The sequence below is a fragment of the Sus scrofa genome, chromosome 18 (genome assembly GCF_054392235.1).
Source record: "Sus scrofa isolate SSC_HxYL_T2T_F1_AM1 chromosome 18, Sscrofa_HxYL_maternal_Yorkshire_Landrace_v2.0, whole genome shotgun sequence".
NCBI classification, from domain to species: Eukaryota; Metazoa; Chordata; class Mammalia; order Artiodactyla; family Suidae; genus Sus; species Sus scrofa.
In genome coordinates this window covers 55,018,893-55,039,939 of record NC_139400.1, presented here as the reverse complement: position 1 = coordinate 55,039,939, position 21,047 = coordinate 55,018,893, and the positions used below count along the sequence as shown (strand labels likewise).

Here is a 21,047-nt window from a genome sequence, read left to right as displayed (position 1 = left end):
CCTCTAACCATAAAGTAGAAGAGAATCAAGATACCACAGGATTGTCATGCAAGAGAGCTAATGAAAGACCAAAACAGCCACACTCCTGCACTCACCGGCCCCCACCCCCCCCATATCGCGGCACCTGTGGCCCTTATAGTCTTTGGTTCCAAAGACTGAACGGTCTCTCTGCTGACTATCAGCCACTGCATATGAAAGTGTCTTTTTCTATGACTCAGAATTCTCCCAGGCTCTCCTCCCACTTTGCTTTGAATAGTCTCCTGACCTGCTCTCTTGGTTTTCGGCTGTGTTGCCTCATTCTGAATTCCCCCACCGTTGGTAACAGCCCAGGGGAATTGCCTGCCAGGCTGGCTGCCATTAGTTTCAGTTTTGCCCTGCTTCTTATCTCTTGGCTCCCTGGGCTTGGTTTCACATAATTCAGGGAGGCTCTCCCTTCCCAAACCCACTTGGCCTCAGTTCCCTGAGTTGCCGTCTGACTGGGAGGAGGGTAGGGCCACCTGCATGCCAGTCTTGGGCTCAATGGCCTCCCTCAGAAGTACCCCTGTGTCTCCGCTGCTTATCGCTGTACCACAGACATCATTACTATATGAGCTGAACTAAATAGTACCAGTGCTGGCACATGGACCTTTTTAGGGAGCATTTGTGCATCACCCCCCCCCACCCCGACACACACACCAGTCATACATGCACACGTATTGTCATAGACACAGTCACATGGTCATATAGTTCGCCTTGCCCAAGTTTAAAGAACTAAACAATCCATTTTGGAGAATCCTTCCAGAAACTTCTTTGTTAGATCTCTCATCCTTTCTTTCAGCCCTGTCTTTGGGTTCAGGATCTTCTTAGTAATCCAGCCTACTTCTACTCTTCAGTTCCAGGCTGGGCTCCCCCATTTTCAAAAGCAATGTTTTTTTTTTTGTTGTTTTTTTTGTTGCTCATTTTTTTGGGGGGGCAATGCTTGTGGTATATGGAAAGTCTCAGACTAGGAGTCAATCTGAGCTGCAACTGCCAGCCTACACCACAGCCAACAGCAAAGCCAGATCCAAGTCACATTTGCAACCTACACCACAGCTTTGTGGCAATGCTGGATCCCACTGAGCGAAGCCAGGGATTGAACCCACATCCTCATGGATACTAGTTGGGTTCTTAACCTGATGATTGAGCCACAATGGGAACTCCAAAAGCAATGTTATTGTTTGTTTTTTAACTTTTAAAGATTAGATGTAACACGTGGGTAGTAAAATGCGTAAAATGTCCTACTCAGTACAGCTGTGTACAGCTCAGTAGGTTTTCACTTATGTTCACATCTGTATAAGCATCATTTGGCTCAAAGTGGGGGTGTTTCCAGCACCACAGAAATTACTTTGTACCCATTTCTGGTAGTCCCCCTAAGGTTCCCCACAGAGCTCAGCACAATACAAGGTATGCTGTTTCCCTGCCCCTGTATTAAACAGTCCTGAGACCAAGCTGTTTGCTTCCAGAAACACCTCTGTGAAGTTGGCCAAACCACAAGTCCCCACATGACTGCCTTCACTTCTGACACCAATTTCAAGTTCAGGAGTTCCCCAGACCATCCTCAGTTTTTTTTCTTTCTTTCTTTCTATTTTTTTTTTTTGTCTTTTTAGGGCTGCACCTGCAGCATATGGAAATTCCCAGGGTAAGGGCCAAATCATAGCTGTGACTGCCGGCCTACATCACAGCCACAGCAACATGGGATCCAAGTCACGTCTGCCACCTCCACCACAGCTCATGGCAACGCTGGATCCTTCACCCATTGAGCAAGGCCAGGGATTGAACCTGCGTCCTCATGGTTGCTAGTCAGATTCATTTCCACTGAGCCACAACAGAAACTCCCAACCTCAGTTTTGATCATTCACAGGACCATCCTCAGCTTTGATAATTTACAAGGACTCCCAGAACTCACCGAGAGCACTTATACTCATGGTTATGGTTTGTTACAGGGAAAGGATACCATTTAGAGCCAGCTGAAGGAAGAGAGGCAGAGGGCCAAGCTGGGGAGGGTCCAAATGCAGAGCTACCAGTTATCCTGTCCTTAAGGAGTCGATTTGTGATAACTCAGGAGAGCTCCCCTGAACCTTTGGTGTCCAGAGTTTTTCTTGGGGCTCACACTGCCTGCATGGCTGACCTTTAGGCTCCGCTCCTCCTGGTAAAGATGCCTTTAGTCTCCAAGTCCTCCAGAGGTCACAGCTGATACAGTGTGACCCCAAGCCTCCACCATATCCACATTGTTTGACTATCCAGTGGCCAAAGCCCAGGCAGACAAAGATATACCTGTCTGACAGGACATTCCAGAGGCTTAGAGATCACCCCCTAGTAGCCAAGGTCAGAGGCCAGACCTCCCTTTGGGTAAGCTGAATGCTTTACTACACACCTGTATGTGCCTGAGCTCTGGGCAGGCTGTACTGACCGACAGCCAGCACTATTCCCAAGACACATTTTAGATGAGATCAGGGAGCGTTCAGGGTAGTATGGCCGTAGCCAAAGACAGATATTAAAAATTGTTCTCTTGGGGGGAGAAAACTCGCTGTGAAAGCAACAAAGACTTTTTTTCCAATTAGTGGCTTTTTATTTTTATTTTTGGCTTAGCCAGTTTAATCACTTGATTTTTAAGGTAATTTCAATCCATAAACATGAGACATTTTAACCAGCTACATGAAGCATTTTATTGACCTTGAAAAGTCCTTTGTTATCAATAATTATATAGTGATACTATAACATTAAGGAATTTTAAACTGGAAAGTCCTTCAATGGAAAAGGGAAAAAAAATGCCATAGGGGAAAGAGGTATAATGTTCAGAAACTTACTTTAGCCTCTGTCAGCAAGAACCAAGCATAACAAGGCGCGATTCTGGATGTCCTATAACCTGCTACCATTCACCACATGTCAATTCATCTTATGTGTGTGGCCAGAATGATTTCCTGGCTTCTAACACATTGCTCTTAGAACCAAGTCCAAACCCCTAAATGTGGTTTCTAAGGCCCTATATGATCTGACCCTGGTTGTTTCCCTAGTCTCATCTCCTGCCCCTCCCTCCACCCTGTGCTTTTATCACTCCCTATTTCAGAGACTTTTTTTTTTCTTAAACAGTATTTCCTTGTAGCTTATTTTATTTATTTATTTATTTGGCCACCGTGTGCAGTGGCTTGATGTAGGATCTCAGTTCCCAGACCGGGGAGTTGAACCTGGGCCGCAGTGGTGAAAGCACCGAACCCTAGCCGCTAGACCACCATGAAAGTCCCAGTTTTGGAGACTTGAGTGCTCTGTGCACCCTGGGCCCCCGGGCTTTTGCAGATGTCTTTCCCACTGCCTGGAATAATCTCCCTCCCCTGGCCTTGACACCAGGACTGACGCCTCCTTACCTTTCAGATCTTAGCTTGGGCATCAAGGAGAGACTTTCCTAAAGCCTCAATCATCAGGGTATCTTTATCTCACCATCGACCTTAACAGCACCCTGTAGTCATTGCCCTTTATAAAAGGAGGAGGTTTTGATGGAGCCTTTATATATCCCGGAGGCTGGGGTTTGTTTGGTGGAAAATAATTCAGGGCCCACCTAACTGTGTATATAAGGACTGACTGAATGCAGCATCACTGGTTCTAGGATCTAGACCAAGGGGGTCGTGTGTGGGCACTTTGCACTTGGTGCCCTCAGGAGACATTGCTAATTAATCATGAATTTGGCACATGATTTGAGATCTAGTTACCATCCTTGTTCAAGATGCACATGGGCCAGGACTGACACCTTGGTTACATCTATTGGGTAGTACCTGAGTAGAAGTTCCATAAAAAAAAATTTTTTTTTAAGTGGGGAGAGGGTAGGGAATCCTTTGCAGTCTCTCTTGTTAAAATAGCTTTATTACTGCAATAAATCTAGAGAGAGGAGAGCAGGGAGGGAGAGGCTCCCTTGTTAGTTAAACATGTTCCATTTGCACATTGGTTTGAATTCCCGCGAGAGCAGTATCCGAGCTGATGGATCTTCCCCATAAAAAGGCCTTGGCATTGGGCCATTGGAAAATTAAAATGAATTCAGATTCATTCATGCATGCAGCTTTAATTTACAATTAAAATATTATGGTTACATATTTTAATAAGAATAATTAGATGGACCCAACTGAATCAACTCTTCTGTTTAATGAGACAGAACCCAGAATCCTAATGAAAAGGCAGGTGGCTGTGACAAGAAACACAGTTTCAGGCATTGTCTTTTGTGGAGTCAGGCTTTTTGTTCTTTTTCTAGTCTAAAGTCCAGAATGAGCAGTTTGATTTTTGCTCATTGCGAAGGACCTTTAGCTCCAGCCACGTTGAGCTCGTCTATGTGGTAATGTCAGTGAAGTATGACAATCCAGCCTCTCCTCGGCACTGGGTTGGTTCCTCTGCCCAGGGCTTACTTGTGTAAGTGGGTCGGCCCTACACATGTGATATGACTGGAAGAGTGGGCTGAAACCTCCTGTGTGTGTGTGTGTGTGTGTGTGTGTGTGTGTGTCTTCCCAGCTCTCCAGCTCTCCTGGGTCATGGTGGCTGAATTTTGCCTTCAGAGATTCCTACCTTTTGGATAAGAGTTTTTTCTCCTTCAAAATGTACATACGTTGTGTCAGATATAATGGCAATTACCAGTTATTGACACCTTGGTGACAATAAATCCATCAGCTCCGTGGCAGGAGATAGCTTGTGTGGAGCAGACCCAAGTGGGCCCAGGAGCGTTCCATGCACCGTGAGGACCCTGTCACACAGGGCCCTCCAGGGAGAGATGGGAAGGTGAGCTGCTATTATGGATGTGCTATCTCTAAGCTTAATTAACATTTACATGTTTGAGATGTGCTTACGCTGACTGATGGCGACATTCTGGGCTTGCTCTGGGAAAGCCTGGTTCTGATGTTGATTTCTTTTTTTTTTTTTTTTTTTTTTTTTTTTTGTCTTTGTTGTTGTTGTCATTGTTGCTATTTCTTGGGCCGCTCCCGCAGCATATGGAGGTTCCCAGGCTAGGGGTTGAATCGGAGCTGTAGCCACCGGCCTACGCCAGAGCCACAGCAACGCGGGATCCGAGCCGCGTCTGCAACCTACACCACAGCTCACGGCAACGCCGGATCGTTAACCCACTGAGCAAGGGCAGGGACCGAACCCGCAACCTCATGGTTCCTAGTCGGATTCGTTAACCACTGCCCGCTATGATGGGAACTCCTCAGTACATTTTAATGAGTGAATGAACCTCCTGTAGAAATACATAAGCGTATAAGTTAGTATGTACTTTGGAATAAGAAGAAAAGTGTCCTGAGACCCTAACCGTAACCCTAACCCTAACCCCTAACCCCTAACAAGTTTTCATTTTTGTAGTAGAAATTTTCTCCCTTCCTTCCTTCCTTTGCTTTTTAGGGCCACACCCATGGCATAGACTAGGGGTCAAATCAGAGCTACAGCCACGCGGGATCTAAGCCTAGTCTGCGACCTACACCACAGCCCGCAGCAACACCAGATTCTTCACCCACTTATTGAAGCCAGGGATCGAACCCGCATTGTCATGGATCCTAGTCTGTCAGGTTGTTACTGCTAAGCCACGAAGGAAACTCCTGTGGTAGAAAAATTTCCTTAAGGCTATGAAAAACTTATACTAATAACACCTAGAGATTCTGCTTTATTTATTAGCGTCTGTCTATTCATCTTTTTGTAAATCTGAGTGAATATTTTTACAGTTAACACTTACGTTTACTGTACTATGAAGATTAAAGCTAGAGTAGAAGTTTTTAATGTACACCTATCAAGATGGCTAACATGACAAATAGTGATGATATTGCTGGAAATGGATAAGTATGTAGGGACATATCGCTGTTTAAATTTTCAGTCCCTAATGTTTCATGAGGTTGAACATCTTTTCATGTGTTTCTTTGCCAGCTTTATGTCCTCCTGAGTGAAATCCCTCTAAGATGAGTTTTGCCTGTTTTCTAAATTAATTCTTTTTTTTTTTTTTTTTTGCGTTAGTCTTAAGAATTCTATTTGTAAGGTGTTCCCTTCATGGCTCCGCAGTTAATGAACCCAGCCAAGATCCACGAGGATCCGGGTTCGATCCCTGGCCTCGCTCAGGGGGTTAAAAGATCTGGCTTTGCCGTGAACTATGGTGTAGGCTGGCAGCTGTAGCTCCAACCTGACCCCTAGCCTGGGAACTTCCATGTGCCGCGGGTGCGGCTTTAAAAAAAAAATTCTTTTTTTAAAAACCTAATTTAATTTTTAATTTTTTTTGGCTGTAGCATGCGGTGGCTTGACATGGGTTCTCAGTTCCCAGACCAGGGATTGAACCCGACCACAGTGGTGAAAGTACCAAGCCCTTACCACTAGACTACCAGGGAACTCCCTAAGAGTCCTTTATGTATTTTAGTTACAAGTCCTTTGAGGGATGTGTGATTGGCAGATATTGTCTTCCAGTCTCTAATTTGTGTTCTTCACAAGATCTGCAGCAGAGCAAAGGTTTTCAGTTTCAGTGAGGTCTAATGTATTTGCCCTTATATGGATTGTCCTTTGGGTTTCAAGTCTAAGGACTCCTTGTCTAATCATAGGATGAAAGATTTTCCCCTGTATTTTTTTCTAAAAGCTTTAGGTCTTTATGTTTCCATTTAAATCTATGATCCAGGAGTTCCCATTGTGGCTCAGAGGGAACGAATCTGACTAGTATGCATGAGGGTGTGGATTCGATCTGGCCTTGCCACAAGCTGCAGACACGGCTCAGATCACACATTGCTGAGGTGTAGGCTTCTGGCTGGAGCTCCAATTCGACTCCTAGCCTGGGAACTTCCATATGCTGCATTCGGCCCTAAAAAGCAAAATCAAATCAATCAATCAAACTACAATCCATTCTGAGTTAACTTTATGTCTTTTTTTTCTTTTTTGGGGGCCGCACCCATGGCATATAGAGGTTCCCAGGCTAGGGGTCTTAATGGAGCTGTTGCTGCCAGCCTACGCCAGAGCCACAGCCATGCAGGATCCGAGCCGAGTCTGCCACCCACACCACAGCTCACGGCAATGCTGGATCCTTAACCCACTGAGCAAGACCAGGGATGGAACCCACAACCTCATGGTTCCTAGTCGGATTCATTTCCGCTGCACCATGACAGGAACTCCCATTTTGAGTTAAGTTTAATATAAGAGCAAGGTTCTGGTTGAAGTTCATTTTCCAGCCTGTGGATGTCCAGTTGCTCCAGAACCACTTGTTGAAAGGCTGCCTGTTCTCCATTGAATTGTTTTTACACCCTTGTCAGAAATCAGTTGGGCGTATTTGCAGAGGTGTATTTCTGGGTTTTCGCTTCTGTTGCCTTGATCTAAGCTCCTCCACCTGTACCACACCATGTCGGTGACTGTAGCTGTGTAATAAGCCTTAACGTGAGTTTTAGAGTGAGCTCATCTATGTCTTCAAAAAATCTTGCGGGGAGTTCCCGTCGTGGCGCAGTGGTTAACGAATCCGACTAGGAACCATGAGGTGGTGGGTTCGGTCCCTGCCCTTGCTCAGTGGGTCAAGGTTCCGGCGTTGCCGTGAGCTGTGGTGTAGGTCACAGACGCGGCTCGGATCCTGCGTTGCTGTGGCTCTGGCGTAGGCTGGCAGCTACAGCTCCGATTGGACCCCTAGCCCGGGAACCTCCATATGCCACAGGAGCGGCCCAAGAAATGGCAAAAAGACAAAAAAAAAAAAAAAAAAAAAACAAAACAAAACTTGCTGGGATTTTGATGAGAATTGAATTAAATCTATAGGTCAATTTGGGGAGAATTTCTCTCTTTACTGTGCTGAGTCTTCCCATATGTGAACACAGTATAGAATATACTTACATAGACATATGCAAAGCAGTATATGCCTCTTTGATTTCTTTCAGCTACATCTTACAATTTTCAGCATACAGAACTTGTACATCCTTTGTTTTTGAAACTTCTTTATAATCAATTTGTTAATTAATTCCCAGACATCTCATGAGCACTTAGTAATGAGTGTCAATACTCTGCTTGGTGCCAGTAATATAAGAATGAAACACAAGGCCTTTGAGAGGCCTTTGAGAGTTTCAGAAGAACATGTTGTTGGAACTGATTTTTTTAGCTAATAGCAAAGAAGATAATTTTCCCCCTCCAAAAGAGTGCACTTAGAGTGAAATTGGAAAGAGAGTGAAATCGGAGATGTATTATTGCTAAAAGAATCACCAGATAGAACCTGTTTGAGCACACAGGCAAGGCAGATCAGAACTCGAGACTAGCTCAGCCTATTGGCCATTTGACATTGGGCCAGTTGCTTAAGCTTTAGAAGCCTTAGTTTTCTTATCTGTAATGTGGGATGATTCCTATTATTGAATAGGCTACTATTATTGACCTCTTAGGATTCTTATGAAGATTAAAGGAAAGCATGTGTAAAACCCTTCTCACGTGCCCGGCACATGTGCATGCCTTGTTCAGTACACTTATTTTTATTAATTTCATCTCCTATCAGGGCTGAGGGGGGAAAAACGTGAGGTAAATGGATAAAGGTTGAAGCCGAAGCGGGACTCAGGGAAGGAATGGGGTGCGTTGGAATCAAAGGGTGATTATAATAAGACAACGTAAGAATTAGCTTTTCGAAGAGCGCAGCTGTCTCTCTTTAGAAGCCTGTTTTCAGCATGGAGAACAGTAGGGATCAGTTAGCTTAAATTTTTAATTCTCCTCTGCCTGGCTTCTTCCTTGGTACGAGATACAGTCATTAGGCCCAAGAAGTCATTAAAGTGTTTAATAAGGTTATTAAATTGACTAACTGCTGCTGCTGAAGCCATTTTCATAGGAAATCCATATGATTCTACGTATGGAACTGGGAGCTGTCCTTTGTGGCCGACAGGCTGTCAGCATTCCTTTGAGGGATGGTGGGCCGAGTCATGAGGGATGTGTCTAATTAAGAGATTGTAGGTGAACCTTGGCTTCCTGGGTTGCTGTTTGTAGCTGGAAGTATCGCGAAACTTCACTAATTCCTACTAATTGCAGGGTGGGAGAGGGAAGGCCCATCTGAATTATAGAATATTTTAAAATAAATGTACTTTTATTACTTGCGAGTACATATTTTAACTCCAACTAGGCAAACAAATTGTGGTCTGGTACACGTCTTAGGGCTCTCAAGTTATTGCAGGCCTCAGAAGGATTTTCAATTATTTCTATGTAAATAGGTGCTTCTGGAGTTCTTCAGGGTGCTTGAAAACAGTTGGTTCTCATAGATCTAAAACATTGCTCCTGTAGGCTTATGCTGTTAATTGGCACACCCTTAGAGGAAGGGGTTTGCTAAATTAAGATAAACTTGAGACCAGCTGCTAAATAACTTATCATTAATTCATGGAGTCTAAGAACCCAAGTGGATGAGGTTTTTATTTCCATTGAAGTTTGATCTCGTCTTTTTTTTTTCTTTTTTGGCCCTGAAGTTGGTTCATTTACTCCTCCAGGCATTCATTTATTGATTAAGTGGTATTATTGGACTGCACTGGATGGACCAGGCATTCAAGTCATAACAGACAGCCCAGGTTACCCCGAAGGAGCTTAGCGTCTCTAGAGGAGGCCTACAGGTAATGACAGTGCAGTAAGACTCAGTGGTGGGAAGGAGGCCCGGGGTCTTCCCAGTGGCATCAGGGTCTCGGAGGAGCGTCAGATTAATCAGACTGGGGGAATCTGAGGGTTTCCAGACGGATTCCAGAAGGATTTCTGGAGACTGAGTTGCATTCTGGAGACTGAGTTGAAAACGGGTTGGAGTTAGCAGAAAATAAAAGAAAGAACAGGATGACGACGACAATGATGATGACGACGAAAAAAGCAGAAAGGGGGGTGAGGACAGTGGTCCAGGCGGAGAGAACAGCACGTTCAAAGGTGTGCAGGTGTGAAGTGGCCTGCTGTGGATGGGACCTAAGCTCAGCCTTTGGAGATGCGCGACATTCACGAAAGGCTCTGTTGTGCTCGTTACAGGGTGTGAACTTGATCTCGAAGGTTATGGGGCAGCTTTTGTAGGATTTTCAGCAGGAAGATGATATCATCAGAGGTGTGCTTTGGAACCATTCTTGTTTTTGTTGGGGGATGAGTTGGATGCGGGCCCAGAGGCCAATTAGCAGCCCTGTTGGGCTAGTCCTGGGGGCAGGGCACTCGCAGAGGGAACAGAGTTGTGGGTGGTTGGAAGGACGGTGCTTCTGGAGGTCGTGGTCAGTGAGTCACAGAGAGAAGTTGGGGTCTCTGGGTTTTTGGCAGGGGTTGCGGAGGATGAGATGGGGAGAAGGATGGTGTGGGGAGAGTGTGGACTCTGTGTCTTGTGGGACTTCCAAGTGAGCTGTCTCTGGAGGCTGGCTGTGCGGGGAGATGCCTGGGCTGGAATGGAGAGAGACTCATGAGCTCATGCTGAGCGCTTGAAACCATATGTTTGCATGAGGTCATCCTGGAATCATATCAGGGTGTGAAGAACCTCGGCCTGGGCTGGTGCACAGAGCCACGGCCACATTTAAGGGGATGAGAAGGAAGAAAGGTCATCATTTAACAGTCTAACCAAGTTAAAGATTTTCAGGATTGAAAACCTATTTGGAGTGTTAGCACCATAGTTCATTTTGAGCGAGCATTTGAACTGTATTGCTGTGTTCTTAGAAGACTTTTCTTCCCCAGCATGGCTTTAGAATATGCACGTAAAGATGAGAGGAAATGAGTAATAATAACGGTAGAATCTGAGAATCCCAACCCATTGAGACGAGGAAAATAGATCCTTTACTGTAATTTGTCATTATGCTGTCCATTCCTTTAACAAATATCATGAGGGGCCCTCCTCCAAGCAAGTTCTGTGAAATCCTTAGGCTATTCGGTGTTAGAGTGTTTGCTGCTGGGTTCTTAAACCAATATGTTTGTACTTAAAAAAGATATGCAGGGAGTTCCCTTTGTCCCTCAGCAGTTAAAAGAACCTGACTAGGATCCATGAGGATGCGTGTTCGATCCCTGGCCTCACTCAGTGGGTTAAGGATCCGGTATTGCCATAAGCTGTGGTGTAGGCCAGCAGCTGTAGCTCCAATTCCACCCCTAGCCTGGGAACTTCCATATGCCTCAAGTTCAGCCCTAAAAAGCAAGAAAAAAAAAAAAAAGATATGCAGCTGCTTTAGTTTTTCTGACTTGCTTATCGCCAGTGTCTGTGGGAAGCCCTCTGTGCTGTGCATTTTATTATAAGCGTTTTCTTTTCTGTGTAATGATACCTGACATTCATGTAGCACTTAATGAAAATTTTCCCGGTGCTTTCACAGGTAGGTGAGAATTCAGTCCTCCCAGTGAACAGCTGAGCAAGGTTGGACAGGCATCATTTCTATTTTCCTGGTATAGAAACAGGCTCAGTGAATAAGTTCATAATTTAGGAAGTAGGTCAGCAAGAATTCACCCCTGGTCTTGTGATCATAAATCCAGTCCTCTGTCTATGAAAAGGGACGTGTTACTCAATGTTCCTATGTTAGTAGTTGGGCAATAGCGAACAGATGGGGGCAGGGAGTTCTGATTTTTTTTTTTTTTTGAGAACCATTTGTCATTGCTGCCATCATCGATTAATACTATGTTGAGTGGTCAAGGGGTCTGTGATGCTGTAGTAACTGTGGACTTTATAATTTTAGTTTAGAAACCCTGTTTTAAGTTCGAGGTGGGGTTATATTTTAATTAAAAATTTTTATTATAGTTTATTTGCACTGTTCTGTCAATTTCTGCTAACCCAGTTTATATATATATATATACACACACACACACACATACACACATATTCTTTTTCTCACATTATCCTCCATCATGTTCCATCACAAGATACAGTTGTCTGTGCTACACAGCAGGATCTCATTGCTTATCCACTCCAAATGCATAGTTTGCATCTGTAACCCCAGACTCCCAGTCTACCCCACTCCCTCCCCATTGACAGCCACAAGTCTGTTCTCCATGTCCAGGAGTGTCTTTTCTGTCTGTCTGTCTCTCTCTCTTTTTTTAATGACAGCTTTGCAGCACCTTGGCAAGTGTGTTTTTTGTCTCTTCCTTTTGGTTTAACCTGGGCGAAGGTCTGCTGTTTCGGTAACAGGTGCATGTCTTTTGCTGTGGATATGGAACGTGGAGCTGTGGAAATATTTAATCTCCCTTGTGGGATCTTCAAGAACGTCTGCCTCCCCAGTGGAAAAGTGGAGCTGCCAACACCCTGTGAGGGAGTGTGGCTTACATGTGACCTGATGACTAGCAGCCTCTCCCTTCAGCTGGCTCGACGGGGGCAGCATGACCTTGTCAGCCCTCGTCAGCGTTCTGCCAGGCCCTGAGTGTGGAGGGGCACCAGGGGTGTTCGATAGGGTCTACCCTGGACTCTGGTCTTCTCTCCTCTCCCTAATTTGTCCTTCTATGGGTGTATGAAAAGCATTCCCAGAAAATGAGGTACCCCCCACCCCCACCCCCCGCAAGAGACCGAGGTGAAATGTGTACTAAGGGCAGGAGGCCTGGGTTCTGTTTCATTCCATTTCTAGGCAGGATCTACTCTATCCTGACCCAATCACATTATATGCAATGAAGGGTTCTAATTAACAATTGTTTTTATAACCCCCTTATTTATTTATATATTTACCTATTTATTTATTTTCAGGGCCACACCTGTGGCGTATGGAAGTTCCTAGGCTAGGGGTCGAATCAGAGCTGCAGCTGCCTGCCTGCAGCACAGCAGTGCCAGATCTGAGCCACATCTGCGCCCTACGCCACACCTCGAGGCAGTGCCGGATCCTCAACCCACTGAGTGAGGCCAGGGATGGAACCCGCATCCTCATGGTTACTAGTCAGGTTCTTAACCTACTGAGCTACAATGAGAACTCCCCTCTTATAATTTAGAATGTGCTTTTAGGAAATAATGGCCAAAACATTTAGAGCATTGCTATATTGTTGTCTTGTTTTTATTGTCTGTCTTCTCTGTGACTTTAAAAATACACAATGAAAAGATTTTAAAATAAGTCTCTTTGAAACATTAAGTCATAATGCCTGGATATGTACCGAGGGCAGGCAGGCAGGCAGTGGAACAGAAGTCTCTAGTGCGAGAACCAAGTGTCACCTTAGAAGGTGAGACTTGGTAGGTGGCAAAAGCTATTTAAAGGAATGTGGATGACTTTTCTCCTTTTCTCTTAGTCCTCTGTTCTGAAATATTTTATTATCTGCATAACAGAATGGAGGCGTTCTGTCCAGAAAACCCCATAACCTTTCTTCCCCTTCTGCCCTAGAGCATTGATGGCCTACTTCTCGGATGTGTCAAAACAAAGCAGTAAGAAATGTCTAAAATTTCAGCCGTGAAGCTTCCCCCCAATAAAAAATTAAAATATTTAAAATGAAATTCAGTTAACAGAGTTATAATCACCAAGTGAATAAATGATACTTTTAAAGTTTGTTGTGCCAAACAGAACTATTTTTGTTGTACCTTTTCCTATGTTAAAACTAAGCTAACTTAGTGAAGAGCATGTTTTTAAAGTATTGTGTTTTAAATTTTACCCCTATTTCCTGTTCTTATTATCTCTAAAAAGGAACAACATGATCTACTGGGTCGGTTTTTTTTTTTTTTTTTTTTTTTTTTTTGTCTCTTTAGGGCCATACCCACAGTATATGGAGGTTCCTAGGCTAGGGGTCGAATTGGAGCCTTCGCCGCCAGCCTACACCACAGCCACAGCAACTCCAGATCCAAGCTGTCTCTGTGACCCACACCACAGCTTGCGACAATGCCAGATCCTTTAACCACTGAGCAAGCCCAGGCATCAAACCTGCATCCTTCTGGATACCAGTTGGGTTCTTAACCCTCTGAGCCACAAGGGGAACTCCTCCTGTGCATTTTTTCTTAACTTCTCTTTTACCTCTATCATGAGGTTGCTGTGAAGCTGAAACGCTTTACTGCAAAGGAAAGTATATTTCCAACTAGAAAAGAGTGTCAAAGGTGCTCGTCTTTCTAGAGCCGAGTTCGTCTCAGGAGGCCGGGTGCACGTACAAGTCCTTTCAGCTCTCAGCGCTGCTTGTCACAGGACCTTTGCCAGTCTCGGTGGTTTGTGTTCTAGCCAGTGATTTATCAGGCAGGGCCTATAATTTTAACTCAGAGACGCGAAGAAAGGAAGAAGTGACTGCTTTTAAAACTTGGGGAAAATGTGAACCTATTTTTCATAATTAAAAATGAAAAACACAAAAAGTTAAAATCCGTTTGGGAGTCACCTTTCTCGTTATCTTCCCATCTCACCTATGAAACCATCCCGAAGGGCACCCCGTTCCCTTTTGCCTTGTTGTAAAAATTCCATTTGTGGCAACAGTGTTGGACTTCCTGTGGTGCTTGATTCATTAACTTTACTTCTTGTTTTTTTTTTTTTTTTAAGAGTACAGCCGCGTTGGTTAAAGGTCTTTTCAGTTTTGGTCTTGCCAGCCATTTCTCTCAGCTTTTCCTAGCTCCGTTTGTGATCCTGAAACACATTTCTTTGTGATGCCCTTACAGGAATTTGTAAGTGTCTGGGTTCGAGACCCTAGGATTCAGAAGGAGGACTTCTGGCATTCTTATATTGACTATGAGATATGTATTCATGTAAGTATGCCATTAATAATTCATGGAAATCATTGTAATTCTTAGGTACGTTTGATGCGATACTATGATAGACATTTCTAAAATTTTTTTCTAATTCAAAGAACTGAATTTGAACGATCACACTGCTTGTCACTTAACTGAAGTAGTTCGATGGCTCTTAAGTTAAAAAAATGAACTTCTTTGAATTCCTTATTGTACCTTTGTTAATATTAATGCTTTAATGTTTATTGCCTTCGTGTATGAAGATGTGAATACATCTAAAATTCACAAAGAGTTTTTATAGCTCATTAATGGTCTGTCTTTATGATCTGTTATAGCATATTTCTGGAGACTATATTGCCTGATAAATCTTAGGTTTTGAGAGGAGGTAGAGTTCTTTGGAAGAGAGACGTGCAGTGTTTTATATGCCGAACAAGCAGTAGGAAGTGAATATGTGCAGTTATTTTGCCTTCGTCTAGGTTCTGAGTAATTACAATAAGTAAATAACTGCAAATGATTTACTCTATGTGGAAATAATGCTGTATCATAATCACTTGAACAGTGTCTGGTGGCATGTGGCCTCCTGAGATTATCTTGAATAAGGGTCCGCAGTCGTCTTCTGTAAAGGGCCAGCTGGTAAATACCTTCGGTTTTGTGGGCCATGTGGACTCTCTCCAAACAACTCAGTTATACTGTCGTCGAGTGAAAACAGCCATAAACAATACATAAATGGATGAGTATAACTGCGTCCCAGCATACATTTATTTGTAAAGACAAATGGCAGGTTTGGCCACAGGCTCTGTATGGTTTATTAGCCTTTGATCATGAAGGTTGTCCATTCTGACGTAGTCCGGACTTACTCATGAGAGCCCAGAAATGGGCTCAGATTTTACCTGTTCTCATGTAGCACAAGTGAGAGGCCCTTTAACCATCCTTTAGTCTTCCCACTGTTAATGGCTAAATTAGTATATTGGCCACCCAGATACCAGCCACAGAACTTCCCTTTTCTCCTTTCTTCCCTCTTTTCTTTCAAAGTTCCCCAGTTTAGCAAATAGAGTGAAAACTCAGAACTGCTTTGTTGATGATTGTGTCGAAGGCCATTGCCAGGGTACACCTTGTGTTTTGATCTGGCTTTGCTCGTAAGGTCACACCAGATATGCATGTTCTGTGTGGACAGTAATGTGAGTGTATAAGACTAAGCATGTGAAGATAAAATTCATTAACTGCCCTTTACTCCCTCTAAAAAATGTGTGGCTCCTTATGACACACTTTGTAATAGGCATGAAATTTAATTGTCCTCGGGGAGTTAATGAAAGTATAGATCCTTCTCTTCTACATAAATAACACGGTGTGAATTCAGAAATGTCCACTGAGAGCCAGAAATGATGGGTTCCACAAAGAGTATTTGCTGGTACTCTGGCGTTTCTTTGGAGTGCTAATAAATTGACAGTAAATAAATGTTCTTGGCTTGGTAGATGGTTGAAAGAAGCAATTAGATTTAGAGGAACTTAGTAAATTAGTGATCTCATCCTAAAGAGCCTTCCACCTGTTGTCCTATGGTGAGGAATGCGTGGGGAGGCTGGAGAGTTCTAGACGGCCTCATGGAGATGCTGTACCCATAGGGCTTTGCAGGTGGAGAAGCTGGTGCTGAACCCGGCTAAATTAGTCTCGAGGGATGTGATACCAGGCGACTCTGAAGGCTTAGCGTTTACTGGGAATTTTAAACCAGCGAGCGGTAGGGGTGGGTCGTCCTTCGAATACACTCCCCTGAGCTTGTCCCGCGCACGGCGGACTTGGTGCAGGTCTTCGTCCCGTGCAGTCATTGACGTCCGTGGTGACTCTGGGCGGAGACGTGGAAGGACGTTGGGCTGGAGCCTCTCTGTGCCTGAGATGCGGGAGTCCCTGCAGCGGCCTGCTCCTCTCTGGGGAGAGAGCACTCAGAGGACACCCGCCTGGGCCTCGTTAGGACAGGAATTCTGGTATAAACGGCCTGTGTCTGAGTCCCCAAGGGGCACATTAGAAGGAGGCCCTGGTGTGCCTGGAAATCCACACACACACTGTTTTTGTGCCACCAGCGCCAGCCGGGCATGTTTTGCAGCCGTATCATCCGTGATGGGATTTAGGCCAATAACTGCTTTGGGGGCAAGTCTCTTAACCTCCCTGCATCCTGAGGTTTTGTCGAATTTTGGAAAGTTCAGGAATGTGAGGAACCGTGCGGTGCACGTCACAGGAGTGGTTATAGGAACGGATGCGCGTCAGCACTGACCCTTCCCACGGCAGACGGCTGCCGGCGGCCTAATGAAGTAGTGGAATAGTAACAGTTTTTGAAATAATATAAATCTTGGGGGCAAAAAAAAAAAAAATGCTCATTTGTCAGCATGAAGATTTAGAAATAGGATTTTGATATAAATAGGCGAAATAGAGATCTTCTTAGGCGAAACCAGTAGACGAACACGCCTCATGTCACACAAAGCCATCCCCACGCGTCCCCCCGAACCCTGGACCCCCTGCGCCGCAAGAGACCAGCCTCTCCCTCTCATGTTACACGAAGGAGAAATACACGTATTTACCAGCCTCGTGTTCATGCAAAGGAGCAGCGTCGCTGTGTTGCTTCAGGTGGGGATTCAGGGTGGCTTTTTCCAAGTCTGCCCTGAGGGAGCGGGAAGGACACCCACGCCTAGTAGCTGATAATAATATTAAGAGAGAACGTGTGCCACACCCTTGTTATCAAACCTGACAGCCACCCTGTGGAATGGGGGTGCTGCTGTTTCATCGCCCTCTGTCACTCCGGGAGCTGGAGTTCAGGCGACTTGCCTCGGCGGAGCCGGAGCTTGGGGGGTCCCAAGAAATGGGCCGTGCGCCACACGCCTCTTTTTCCACCCTCGCGTGTCTCGCCGAGAAGGGAGAGGCTGGTCTCTTGTTGCACGGGGAGTTCGGGGTTCGGGGTGATGTGTGCGATCGGTGGTGATGGCCACACCAAGGACTCGACGGCGTCTGTGATGTCACGTTAGGGGCCACGCGCATCGCATCTCTGACGCCTAAAGGCTTCTCTACGGAGGGACGGGTAGGGTCGAGATGCAGCGGATGATGATCCCCAGCTCTTTTGATCATTTTCAAGATTTGTCTTATGACTTGTCTCTGACGGGAGGGCTGAGCAGTGAGCAGGAAGCTACTTCAGGACTCAGGGAGGGGCGGGGTCTGCCTTCTCCAGGGTCAGCACTGCTCACTCGTGTCACCCCAGCTGTCTTCAGGGTGCTGTGTGGGTGCGTTATGTGCAGGATTTGAGTCTGGCGTAAGTGCACATGTGTTTTTGGTTTTTAAAATCCTACTTTAGGCAAATATTGGGGCATATACTGGGTTACGGATATAAGAAAAGCATTCCCCCCCCCCCAAGTGAGGCTTATATTTCTTTGTTTTCTTTAAACAGACCAATAGCATGTGTTTTACAATGAAGACGTCTTGTGTGAGAAGAAGATATAGAGAATTTGTGTGGCTGAGGCAGAGGCTCCAGAGTAATGCATTGCTGGTGTAAGTGATTGAAAGAGCATATCGAAGAGTCTTTTCTTTTTTTAATGATTTTTATTTTTTTCCATTATAGCTGATTTACAGTGTTCTGTCAATTTTCTACTGTACAGCAAGGTGACCCAGTCACACATACACATACATTCTTTTTTCTCACATGATCATGCTCTGTCATAAGTGACCAGATATAGTTCCCAGTGCTATACAGCAGGATCTCATTGCTTATCCATTCCAGAGGCAATAGTTTGCATCTATGAACCCCAAACTCCCAGTCCATCCCACTCCCTCTCCCTCTCCCTTTGCAACCTGCTCTCCAAGTCCGTGATTTTCTTTTCTGTGGAAAGGTTCATTTGTGCCATATGTTAGATTCCAGATATAAGTGATAACATAGGGTATTTGTCTTTCTCTTTGTGACTTACTTCACTTATATTGAGGAGTCTTTTTTTTTTTTTTTCTTCTTTCTTTTCTAGGGCCTCACCCACAGCATATGGAGGTTCCCAGGCTAGGGGGTCTAATCGGAGCTGTGGCCACTGGCCTACGCCAGAGCCACAGCAATGCAGGATCTGAGCCACGTATGCGGCCTATACCACAGCTCATGGCAATGCTGGGCCAGGGATCAAACCTGCAACCTCATGGTTCCTAGTCAGATTCATTAACCACTGAGGCATGACGGGAACTCCAAGGAGTCTTGATTATTATAGTCAGTATTTAAAAAAAGATTTTCTGTATAGTATGGGGAACTATGTTCAGTATTTATAATAACCTAAAATAGAAAAGAATCTGAAAAATACCTGAAACTAACACAATTTTGTAAATCAACTACCATTAAAAAATTGAAATGTATTAAGATATCTAAATATGAAGGATTTTAAAGGCTTTCTTCTTTTATTTATTAATTTATTTTTGCTTTTTAGGGCCGCACCCATGGTATATACCATGGTATAGGTTCCTAGGCTGGGGGTCAAATCGGAGCTACAGCTGTCAGCCTGTAGTACCACAGCCGCAGCAACACTGGATCCCCAGCCCACTGAGCAAGGCGGGGATGGAACCCGAATCCTCATGGATACTAGTCAGATGCGTTTCTGCTGCGCCACAATGGGAACTCCTGTAGGCTTTCTCCTTGATTACATCATAGGAGAATGTACGATGGTTTGGTTAGGTTTTTGGCTACTGAATCTGAATCCTAAATTTAGCACTTGAATTATACTAACTTTTATAGAGCATTGACCATGTAAGACCTCAAAAATGTTTAAAAATGCTTTTTCTTTACATTGATTTTTTTCATACCCTTATTATTTATATAACATAACCATGTAATATATATAATACTATATAATAGTTGTGTGATAATTATGCATAATTTACTTTCATTTTGGAGGGTTTCTGTAACTAAACCGCCTTGATTTGATGATTAAAAAAATTTTTTTTCTTTCTCATAAGACAACTGCCAGAACTTCCATCTAAAAACCTGTTTTTCAACATGAATAATCGCCAGCACGTAGATCAGCGCCGTCAGGGTTTGGAAGATTTCCTCAGAAAGTAAGTGTGCAGAAACTCTTGTGACGGGACAGGAGATGTGAGCAAAGTGCTTTGCAAGAGTCGAGTGTCCTATGAGCCAGTGGGGGAGAATGTTAGCCCTGCTGAAAGGCTAATAACTGCTGCAGGGCGAAGCTCAGTAGTTCATTTCCTGTATTAGAGCGCCATCTTGTGGCTCACATCCTATGATGCATATTTGGGACCAGACCTTCCAAAAAGAGAACAATAAATATATGCTCCCTTAGGCTATAAAGCAGAGTCAAATTGCTTGGGAGTTTAGCTGACAAAAGTAAAATTTGCCGGGAAACAAATGTGCCTTATTAAAAAGGCACTTTTTAAAAACTCCCTTTATTTACAACATTTAGGATTGACCAAAATTAGCTCTACAATGGGCTGCTAATACCCTTCTGGGCTCCTCTAAATGAATCGTTTAGTGCTGCTCTTTGGAGAGAATGTTTATAAGAGCGTATTTATTGGTGTTGGAATAGTCCCGGTGGGTTAATAACTCTGGAGTACTTGGTGATGGTTGGTGCAGTTAAAGTGACTTGAATTCACGCTGCTCTGATTCCTCTTTTTTCTCCACTCTGGAATGCTGGAATACCCATCCCATGGGACAGTACTCTGGTTTGCACACGCCTCTGAAGCCAGACGGCCTGGGTTTAAATCTTGGTTCTGCTGCTTAGGGGCTGGGGCTTGGGCAAGTCTTTTACCTCCTCTGTGCCCGTGTTTTCCCATCTCTATACAATGGGGATAGTAATAGCATCTACTTCATAAGGCTGTAGAGAGGATTAAATGAGTTAACGAATGTCACGCACTCAGACTGACATATCATGAGTGGTAGCCAAGTATTGGCCGGTTATTTTAATACACTTAGACATGAAGTAGCGTTGAGCTCATTTTTCTATCTTCCTATTGTATAGAGTTTACTACACGGTACCTTAGATCTAGCCTGAAATAATATACCGCCCTCTCCGCATATGGCTCACTCAAAAGGGTTTGGCTATTGTTATGTATGCATGTGAACACGAGTGCTTACTGCTCTTAGATGGCATCATGCCTTTCCTCTGAAGGGGTCATGGAGACGAGTGGAAACATCCCTGACTGTGAGTTGAGGGAGGGCAGGAAAAGGAAAAGAAGGCGGAAAGGGTAAAAATGACCAGAGACGAGAAGCACCAATGCACCGTGCCACCTCTCAGGAAACCTCCCCGTGGTGGCCTCAGGGCTGTCACTGGCACGCCAGAACAAAGACCTGGCCGGGTTTGCCCTGCCCTTTCCCTTGGAGAATAGCTTTGATTTTAATTGTCTTATGAGACCCAGGTGGCTGATGGCCTGTCCCTTAAGATGTGGTCCCCGCAGCTAGGTTTGCAGAGTGGCCTGTCACCCCAGAGACGGCTCAGGGAAGCTGCAGACTGGTCATCACCAGTGAGGCCTGGACAGGGCCAGTCAA

The 21,047-nt window shown here is 44.6% G+C and overlaps 1 protein-coding gene across 9 annotated transcripts in view; it reads left to right on the top strand.

Moving 5' to 3' along the window:
* The window catches only part of SNX10 (sorting nexin 10), an 81,117-nt gene that overhangs the window by 51,835 nt on the left and 8,235 nt on the right, over nucleotides 1–21,047 (top strand). For 8 of the 9 annotated variants that reach the window (XM_021079049.2, XM_085005663.1, XM_085005666.1 and 5 more), the window contains 3 exons: nucleotides 14,477–14,563; nucleotides 17,970–18,070; nucleotides 19,505–19,603. In XM_021079049.2, the coding sequence (XP_020934708.1) occupies nucleotides 14,477–14,563; nucleotides 17,970–18,070; nucleotides 19,505–19,603 (287 nt within the window). Of the gene's footprint in view, nucleotides 1–14,476; nucleotides 14,564–17,326; nucleotides 17,607–17,969; nucleotides 18,071–19,504; nucleotides 19,604–21,047 lie in introns of those variants that run through there. The other variant, XM_085005668.1, reaches the window with a different exon arrangement.